We start from the raw sequence: 11,127 nt of genomic DNA on the forward strand, positions 1-11,127 counted from the left end.
ATGATGGCAGAAAAGTGCTTTTGATATAATATTTAGAATATGTTTTTTTGTTTACATTTATGTTTGTTTGTTTTTTTAATTAGAGTGAAATTTTTTTGGAAAATTTTTGGTGGTTTTTTAGTTTAATTTTTCTGAAATTTGGTCGGAATTTATTAAAATTATAAGTTTGATGGGTAAGTCTTGTGTAATCCAAGTGTCTTTCGAATCCATATAAAGTCAAAAAACCAGTTTAAATAATATAAATCAAAATTTCACCTCAAAATTTTCGGCCACATCAATACTGGAAAGTCCAAAAAATTACACTAAAAACAACTCGAATTAATAATTAAGATGAAAAACAATAATTTATAGTTAAATTAAATAGGTAGATATAAAGTTTATTAATATTTGTAACTCTTGGGTAATCCAAGTGCCTTCGGAGTTTTTTAGGCCGAATCCATATATAAAATCAAAAAACTAGTTTAAATAATATAAATCAAAATTTCACTTCAAAATTTTCCGCCACATTCCAACACTGGAAAGTCCAAAAAATTACAAAAAAACAAATCGAATTAATAATTAAAATGAAAAACAATAATTTATAGTTGAATTAAATAAGTAGATATAAAGTTTATTAATATTTGTAAGTAGATTGAGTTTGATATATTCCAACTAAATGATAATTTAAAGTTGGGATTTATGGTTTAATATATATACGAAAAAAACACGAATTTTATTTTTGGGATGTTTTAGATGAGATATGATTATAATAATGTTTTATAGTTAAATAAATATGTGGGTAAAAGGTTTTAATAATATTTATAAGTTAGTTGAGTTCAATATGAATGAAAATTTAATATGATATTTTTAGTTGGATTTATAGTTTAATATAGATAGAGAAAAAAATTAAGAATTTTATTTGGGATGTTTTATTGAAATTTGTTTTAATGTTAAGGTGTTAAATTTGTCAATGCATATATATGATTATTATTATGAGGGCAAGTTATGATAATTTACTTAGAGATTTGAAATTTGATTTTATATTTTTGCAATGAATTTTGCATTAATGTGTTAATTTTGTTTTATTTGAATGGTTAGGAACAAAATTCTTATTCTCTTCACCTAGATTTGATTCTTGCATGTAATGTAATATGTTGTATTCATAATAAGTATTTTTTGTAATGACTTTGAATCTTGTTATCTACACAATTCTTGGAAGACCAAAATATACATATACTTCATATAAAATATGGAAATATTTCTATGTTACATCAAACTCAAACAACTCAACTCATACATATGACTATAACTTTGTGTTTGTAGTTTTTTTTTCCCTCGGAAAAAGTCGTAATTTCTATTAACTTAAGAAATTACATTTTGTAGATGCCGAGGCATATGCATATGGAGGCATTACTTGCCTTATCAGGAGACATATAAGTCTGTTTACAAAAACTTGAACTGCTGAGTGGTGAATCTCCTCGCAGGGAGTCTGGAATCAGAGTTGTATCGAAACTGCCGTCAACAACTAGAGGGAAAAAGATGCAAAAATATATATATCTTCTCTATACAGAGAGAGTACTAGGTATGTCTATACAAGAACTGTTTCTACAACCGACTGATAGATATAAGAAAATAAAACATGTTTTTACAATGAGCACTACAAAAAACGTGGGCTTAAAGCCCAATTTGTCCCTGTTCTATAAACAGTCTGTGGTAATATTGACGGTGAGTGCCATCAATCTCCTCCTGTATCAACCAGACATTGTCCTGAAGATGCGTTGCCTCTTTTGAAAGTTGGCCAGCCTCCGTGTTTTGTTCCCTATAGATATGTCGACAGACAAAAGAGTCAAATATGTTTATCAATCTATGAGCTTCCTCCAGGATATGTCTGAGAGAATATGCATTGCAATGAGATGCATTATTGAGCCAATTACATACGATTTTTGAATCACCAAATAACTGCAAATGTGTACAATGATGAGATAATGAAAAGTATATGAGGTGTTTTACAGAGCAGAGTTCGGCAAAATTGTTCGTGCCCATCCCCAAGTTTATTTGGATTTTGAAACAGTGTTTATCATTCAGGTGTAGGATAAGTCCCCCTCCACAGCCTGCTTCCTGGGCTGAACCATCAAAATATGCCCAAGGTTTAGATTTATCAATGATCTCCGGGGTGATGATGCGCTGAGGGGCTACGGGGTCCTCTTCTGGAAGGTGATCATAATCTGAGATTATGTGCTGAGTGATAGATGGCCAGTGTGGTTCTCTGAGATTGAAGATGGACTGATTCCTAGCTATCCAGATGGCCCAGTTGACAAGGAGAGGCATGTTCCTGGCTTTGCCTTTGTGGGCAAGGCACCATGAGTTCCAAGCATCTTGGATATTGTTGCCTTGCCAGGGGAGTAAGGAAGGGTAGTGAGCAGATATACCGTTCCATAACTCTTTAGATGAAGTGCAATTCAGGAAGAGATGTTCGGTGTTCTCATCAGCCATACGACACAGATGGCAACGGAAGGGGCCATGAAAGGATCTCTTCATCAGATTGGCACCCGTAGGGATCTTGTCTAAGAGTATGTTCCACATTAACAGGCGGGTGCGAGGGGCGGCCTTGAGTTTCCAGAAGGATTTCCAATTTGGGTCAATAGATTGAGGTTTATGGGGATCCATGAGGCTGATGTATCCCTCTTTTGGGGAGTAAAGACCTGTCTTGGCAAGGGCCCAGATGATTTCGTCGGGTTCCTCTGTTAAGCGAATATGGGCCTGTGTGAGGGCTTCAATATATAGCTGCCAGTCTTGTCTCCAATGCTCAGGTATGTCCAAATCATAAGCTGATTTCCAAGCTTGTTGAAGGACAGTGGAGTTGATGTGGTCGCCAATGTGCTTGATGTATATGATGCCTCTATCATTTAGGTAGCTGATTAAGTCGGCAGGTAATCTGTGAGCATTCCCGCATCCTACCCATGGGTCCGTTCCAATGCGGACAGCGTTGCCTTCCTTTATTCTCCAGGTAATTCCAAGTCGCAGCAGGGGGAGCGCGTTCATCATTGCCTTCCATATGTTGGAGATATTGTTTGCTGGGGGCTGAGACTGTCTGAGCCAATCCATCAAATTTGTAGGCCATACTTTGTGTTTGTAGTTACTATGGTATAAATCTCCATTACAACAATTTACCTTTTTGGCAATAATTTATCTCAACAATGATCCTTTGAAAACAATAACCATTTTTTTAAAAGTGGTTTTATGAAAATTATCTCAAATTATCCGTTATCAATGTAAGTATTTCAAACCAACTTTAGATTGGAAATTAGTCCTTCCAATGCAAGAGGGCTCTCTCAAAATGTTTATAAAATTACTTGTGATAAACTCAATCTGATCTCTTTTTGTGATTTTTATAGGTGAAGAAAAATGTGATAACTACCACCATTGGGCATGGAGTCAAATTAGAACAAAAAATGATCAACAACAATGTTTAATGGAAGTTGAGGCATCTATGGATTTAAAACTAATACAAATGAACACTGACAGTGATACACAATAAATGAAGGAAATTGGAGCTGTATGACAGATTTCCAAGTAATCAAGGTACCATCTAAAACTAATAACAATAGAATAAAAACTCATAAAATCCATAATAATAATCTTAGGTACAAAAATAGAGTGATGTAGATTTTCTATTACAAGAATTTTTTTTTACAGAAGCCTAGTTTCTCACATTCTCAGTCAACCCCTCTTAGAGTCGGAAATCTACTTATTCATATAGAAAGATCTCTTTACATATCTTGCCACCTGGGCCAGATTCAATCCATTGTTCTAGAGACATGTTCCTATCTAATTAATAAAACTTTGAGACTTCATCAGGATTTTTGTTACAACAGAATTTGAATACAAATGGAAGTTGTATGAACAGAGCTTCTCTAACATTTACAATTTTTTAGGGAAATAAAATTGTTGTAGCATTGGCACTGTATTTGTGGAAATTCAGAGCATATGGTCTTTCAAATTCTGATGCGTTGTTTTCTATTTGAAACGTGTTTAAAAGTGTCATTACTATTCCACTGTGTCTTTGCCTTGTTTTCTTGTTGTCCCTTTTATGTCCATGCTGCTAAAGAAATGCCGAAAAACACTCTTGCTGTCTCATGGAGCAGATGTGTTCGTTGATTTGGGTTGTTGATCAATCTAGAAATCCCATCATGGTCTACATTTATGAAGGAAAGCAGGAAAGCTACTTCTCTCAGAATTGTTCATGCAGGATGGGCCACACGGCAGTTGAGGATTGGAGGGAATGAACATACTATCGGGATGGGAGTGGACATCCATGGCTAAGTTGGCACGTTGTGGATGGAGGTAGGGAGATGACATGAAGGTGGGGTCATGATTGTTGGTGGGAAATGATAGGCAGAAGGATCTACGTGGCAGTAGGGGAGTGGAGGTGAAGCGGAAGTGGGGGGTGACGTGAAGCGAAATTGTGGGTTATAGTGGGAGTGGGAAAACCACTTTCGGAGGAGGATCAGAGTAGTTTATGGTATTAGAGGGGGGGGGGTCCGAAATCACAAGGGAAGGACACATAGTGGCAGGGAAACCACTTTTCAGACCCCCCCTCTTTGTCGATAAAGATAAGATGGCAAGTGGGGGGGGGTAAGATTTATCAATCGTTGGATTAAAACAGGATTGCAATTGGGAGTGGGAAATGTGTGCGGTTTAACCATGGATGGACCCAACATCTTATAGATTGCATTTTATGCCATTTCGCATCTGGGAGTGGGTTATGATTTATTTGATCTAGGGTAATGACTGTAGGAGTTGGAAAAACATAGGGAAAATAAAATGGGTTATCATAGATAACATTATCATTAAGGAAAGTTTATATAAAAATGACCCCAAAGATAATTGATATGTCTTTTATTGATAGTCTTGCATAAACTACAAAAACAAGGGGATTGTGGGGCAACAAGTCCTTGCCTCAAGTTAATGTTGAAGTTTTATTTTTTGGATATTATGGTTCTATTGGTTCGACCTGCGGTAATTAGAGTTTGTACTAAATAGAAGAGGGTCAAGTATTCACATGTTGTCATTGTATGGTTGCTGCTACAAATTCTTATGTATTAAATTTTGTGCATATTGGTATCCCGTGCTTTGGTTCTATTGCGCATTTCTTGCCATTTTCATATGTAACAACCTAAGTTCAGTTGTTTCCTAGCAAGCATTTCAATGATGCAAGTAAGTTTGAGATAAAAGAAATTGTTGTTTAGCACATATTTTAATATGAGAGACAAGAACATATCTTAATATGAAAAATAAGGTTCAGTCTACTTAGATTCTTAATTCATGAATACCAATAAGCTTTTAAGATTAGCTTACAACATCTGGAGTTGGTCCAATTTTCCAATGTATTCAAGAATTTTCCCTAAGATCACAATGTTGCTTAAATAATAGCAAGTTAATACAGGTAAAGTGATTTGAATATAATATAATCCAATGCACAGATGTTTAACACATATGTAGTAAATAAAATGATGATTATCTTGAACACAGACACAATATTTATAAATATGCAATAAACAAGAATGGGAAAATTGAAAAGTTATGATTTGCTAAATAAGAGAGGACATCACTCTTAAAGTTTTGAGTAAACTACATACAAAAGTAACTGCTTTCTCTGCATTAATGGCCTATGGGTCTTGACCATTGCACAAGAAATGGCTCGACTATACATTGTTCTTGTAATATTTACTCTTGTTTGCTTAGGTACTTAGTATTGAATCATCACAACTAAAATGTTGAATAAATGACTTACAATATGATGTTTTGTTTCCTCCTTTCTGCTTGATTAATTAGAAAAATGTTCTTATAATTGTACAGTTTAGACCTTGTATGTCTGTTGAATAGTAGACTCCTTCTTTCCAATTTCATATGCTTAGAATCCCACAAAAAAAAGTGTATCATCATCCTTCCAGTTGTTTTAGTATGTTATAATGGAAGTAAGCCATCCTCATCTCAAGGAGTTCAACACTCATCCTCTGAGGCTGCAGAGTTTGACAGGAAATTTGAAATTAATACAAAATTCCTAAAGACTTGTGTGAAAAGAGCAAACACTGAAATTGCTTTGTTATTAATAAAGGCAGATGTAAGATATAATCAAGTCACCTCTATGTTCTCTACAGAGGGGATAAAACTGACAACAAAGATAATGTAAATGAGTACAATACAACCATAATTCCTTATATGAAATCAAAACCAAACCACAGTTTGGCGTCTGACGAGCTAGAAAATATGTTGGTGTTACTTGTATAATCAATTTATGTTACTTCGCATGGTGGAAGTTTCTTATTTGTTGACAAACCTTGCTAAAACACATTACATGGCCATTAATTCTTCATTTAGTAGAAGAAGAATCAGTACCCAATATTTTTTTAAATAAGTATCTCCTGGTTTCAATTATTTTAGTCACTACTTTAAATCAAATAGAGACATGTTAATTGCCCCAAGGTGTGTATCCTCCAATGTCTATCAAATAAAATGAAAAAATATGTTAATAAAGGTAGGTTAAGAAATTAGAAACTTCTCGGTTACTTTTAAAAATGAGAAGACACATAGTAAAAAACCTCACACATGGAAAATACCATCATCCCTCTGACAACTTGCCCACACAAACATGCTCTTTTTCCCCATGTCTCTCATACTTTTTCATTGTCATTTTCATGCCTTTCTCTCAATGCTAATCGAAACTTGTAAAATAAGTTGTTCCCCCACAAGTCCAATTGGCACATGTACAATAAGTTGTTCCCCCAGCTCAAAGCACTTTAGTCTAGCTTTTCAACCCCCTTGCTTACAGCGACAACGGGAGAGAGGTAAACTACTGGTGCCACTGGCCCACTAGTGTTGATAATACTATTGAAATTGGTGCTGCTTACTCTCTTGCTAGTGGTTTTGGCTCAACAATACCCTATTTTCACTTGAATTTATAGTTACATAGTTTTGGATTGAGATGAAAAAGTGAAGCCACAATTTTGAATTTTTTGAAATTGGAGAAGAACAATTATGGTCGAGCTGCAGCTTTAGTAGGTTTTGTGTTCTCTAGTAAGCACATTGAAAAATTTCTTCTTCTGTTCTGCAAATGGATCTTTATCTATTGTTTGAGTGCAAAGAGTTATGCCTCTAATTCAACAAAGTTGTGTTGTTAGATGGGTCAATGTTTCCGGTCATGCTCCTATGGTTCAAGATTCTTCAACGAGCTTGTGTAAACGCTAGAAAATAGCTATGGAGCATCGACACTCTCCATCTAGGTATTGCAAAATCACCACATACTTATATATTTCAAAAATTATGGCTAATTGATGACAAGTTTCATCATCATGGTAAGTATCAGAGCCAGAACTAACAACTAAGTGATTATATGTTTGGACAATGATTTGTATTATGTATTATGATGTTACAATAGTAGATATAAGAGCAAAGCCACTACCAGATGAAGATCGAGTTGGAGTTTATATGGTTTAATAACTAGTAGTAGTTGTAGTTAAATCACCACCAACATAGGCAAAGGCAGTTTAAGCAGTACCATTATCAAATCAAGTTCGTTGTATAGTCAGAGACCTTCATTCCTTGAAATTGGCGATGATAATGACACGATTGAGGATCCTGTGGCTATGAGTGAATAACCATTGGCTAAAAATGAAGCATGTATTATAAAAGCTACTCTTTTGTGAGAATTTTTGAAAGACAGGTGTGAAGCCCTTATCACACCTAACATAACATTGCATGTAGCCACTGAAGTAGATTTTCTTGCTTGCTTCACCAAATCTAAGACATTTTCTTTTTTATTTCTTGCGTCTCGAAAAGCCTATTTGTTCTCTGTAGGATGTCCGAATGGCTTCCCCCCACACCGTTCAAATCTATTTATGCAACAATAGCGATGCAAAGATATTAATGAGTGGTTAAGGATGTACATAACCATCTGGTGTGGCTTAGGTGACAAGTCAACATATATATTATGAAACCAAACATTCAATGCTAATGGATTAATGCCAACATTACTTTTGGTTGGAAAAATACGAATAATGTAAATCCTTTGAAGTAAGAAATTATATGAAGAATATAGAAGGTTGCCTCGGGAAGAGGCCAAATAAGATGAACAAAAATCTTATTGGCTGGGAAAATTATTTCATGCACTTGATAGGTTGAACGACCATGTTTTATCAAATATGAAATAAAACTTTAGGTTAATTTAAGAAAGAACTAATGCTAATGCAATAATTTGATTACTAAGAGTCCCTACCGTGACGGTGGGGACTAATAAACTTAAGGATGGTGACTTTTGGAGTATATATATATATATATATATATATATATATATATATATATATATATATATATATCTATAGATGTATATATATATATATATATATGTATATATATATATATATATATATAATGAATTTCAAGGTGGTGATTCTATTAAAAACTATTTTTAATTATAATTTTTTGAGCAATTTGATTTTATAAAAAATGTTTTTAATTGTACTTTTGAGAGAAATTTGGTAAAATTAACTTTAAATATTCTTAAAATTAAAGTTATAGCAAAGGTTTTTACAAAAAAAAAATTAATGCTAATATTACGATTGGCCACCACAAAGAATTTACTTTGTTAACTTTGTTAACCAATACCTTGTCATGTTCATTCGTAAATGAGGTTTTAAAATTGTCAAAATAAAGTCAATATATTATAGATATTTGGGATGAGAATGTGGGATATGGGGTTTATAGGTATTATGGGGTACAAAAAGGGGTATCTAGTAAAAATATGAGATATTAGAAAAAATAGGGCTTATTTAGTTTATTGGAAAAACATATTGGGAGGGGTTTTTAATATAATTTTTTTGGGAGGTAGTTATCAATAGATACTAAAATTAGAGATATTCTTTGAGTGGTGACCCATGAATGCTTATGCTATGCCATAGAGTCATTGAGTCGAGACCCTACATGATCGACCTCCAATTTGGATAGTTTTTTTATGCTAATGCACCATCTTCATTTTACTTTGTGCTAACAATATCTCTTGATTACATGATAAAATGACACCATAATAACATTGAATGATAAATGACATGTTCTTATGACAAGTCATAATTTAGCAATTTGTAGGAGTGTTTCTACATAATGCTACAACATTTGCAGAACACTACAACATTCGCATAACACATTGTAGTTTGTTGTAAAGAATTATAGGTTAGTGTGGCGAACATACCAATGGATGAAAATGTATTGTAAAATCCTTAGCCATATTGTTACAAAACCATAAGAAGGCATTATGGAACCTTGCATGATGCTACAAAACTACAAGTAGTTGAAAATATCACAATATTTCTTTGAGGAACCTTTAAAAAAATATGCATATGTTTAAATACGAGTTTATAATATCTAAGCAATTAAAATGCATTCATCCATTTAAGGATAGGGATGGGGCTCCCCTGGATCTGGGTGCTTGCAAGAGGATCAACATGACTTGCTAACTCAATTGATGATGGTCACCACATGACACAAGTCTATCAATAGGTGGAAACCATGAGCCATAAATCCCTCTCCAAGCATTCACAAGCGTCATACCTCGCTCTCTCGCTTGTTAAATATGGAAATAAAATGCCAAGAGATATGGCCTATCGATAATTTCTTCCCATGTTAATCTTGCTCAATTCTCCCTCTGCTCCCTTCAACTCCAACTCTGCGACGTCAAACTTCTATCACCCAACTATGAACCGCAATAAAGGCAGGGGACAATTCCCTGACAGAGGTAGGGGTCATGGACACCCCCACATCACCTTTGATGGAGCCTCTATCGCAACCCTCTTTTATTATAACATTCCAACTCACATCAGGAGAAAGGTGCTCGATCTGGAGGAGCAAGAGACCCACAGTGGTTGCCCAACACTCTAGGCACTTTGAAACCTCATTTCTCTCCAACTCAATGAGAGAGATCATGAGAAATCAAAATCTAATGGATGGATAGTAGAGCTCTCTACCCACCATAGCCACTCATCCTCCTCCCTCAAGCACTTGGACAAAAATCTCAAAATTGAATTCCCCCCCAACATTATGTCCAACTCCTATCCATATCCCTCTCACTCCCCTTCATGCAACTCATATTTTACACCTATCACCTGTGTTTCGATGGCCCCTCCCCCATCCTCACATATCCCAACCCCTTCAGTTGCCGATGCTCCCCTCCCTCCACCTCATCATCCCAATCCCTATGGTTTTTACATTCTAGAGGAAATTCCTACAAACTCTAACAAGGCGCACGCCCATGACAATGCTCAAGTTCAAGGAAGCTCCAACATGGCTTCAATGCTTCTTCATTGTGCACTAATCTTCCAGGTTCCATGGCTAGCCATTGGTTAGTAAAATTTAGTTCGGCTTGGTCCATCGACAACTGTCATAAAGTTGTAATTTTAGTTTGGTTTGTGAGTATTTGGTACAAATCCATTAGGCTCATTGTTGCAATTTTTGTTCACATTTATGCGATACAGAGTTGCTAGGATTCTTTCTTTAATTTTTGATTACCATTAGGCCATGTTCAAATGTAAACCTCTTCGACAATTTGGGCTCTAATTTCCCCTTTTATGGCAGAGATTTTTTGGTTCTTCTCTCTGGTTTCCTTGCACAAAGGCAGAGGTTTCTCTCAAGGATGTAAAATATGTATTTTTTCCATGTTAATATAATGTAGATATGATTGTTTACAAAAAAAAAAGGATAGGGATGGGTCTCACATGAACCATGAAAATGAGGAAATAACTAGAAGACAAAAAGAAGAAGTTATACTTATGAATCGTTCTTGATACTTATAAAAGTCCAAAATTAAAAAGGTTGAATGATTACTAAATGGAAATGGAAGCGACAAGTACCTAACTAGACAATTCACTTATGGTGTTGGAAAGAGAATATTTTTTCACTTTAGATAATGAATGCATGTCGAAGAGCTAATTTTTAGAACTATCGGCGAGTCGTCTTGAAGCCATCATATCTTCTAGAGCATCTTTAAGCCAGTGTTCGATGTAATATCATGATGGTGAAACCATCACTTCTTGCTTCACTCAGACATTAAACAATTCATATTCTATCTCCTTTAAATCATAGCCACCTCAATGTACTATT

General features: G+C 34.8%; 1 protein-coding gene across 1 annotated transcript; it reads right to left on the reverse strand.

Annotated features, from left to right (window-relative positions):
* Positions 1–1,653: 1,653 nt before the first annotated feature.
* On the reverse strand, positions 1,654–3,084 carry LOC149196265 (uncharacterized). The gene has a single exon (XM_089408242.1). The coding sequence runs from the start codon at positions 3,082–3,084 to the stop codon at positions 1,654–1,656; it is 1,431 nt and encodes a 476-aa protein (XP_089264368.1).
* Between the last annotated feature and the right edge of the window lie 8,043 nt (positions 3,085–11,127).

The sequence above is a fragment of the Pinus tabuliformis genome, chromosome 2_2 (genome assembly GCF_031772625.1).
Source record: "Pinus tabuliformis cultivar Carrire ecotype Pingquan chromosome 2_2, CPIR1, whole genome shotgun sequence".
Classification (NCBI taxonomy): Eukaryota; Viridiplantae; Streptophyta; class Pinopsida; order Pinales; family Pinaceae; genus Pinus; species Pinus tabuliformis.

Coding starts and splice junctions, on each gene's coding strand:
- LOC149196265 (XM_089408242.1), bottom strand. CDS start 3,084: ATGGATTGGCTCAGACAGTCTCAGCCCCCAGCAAACAATATCTCCAAC.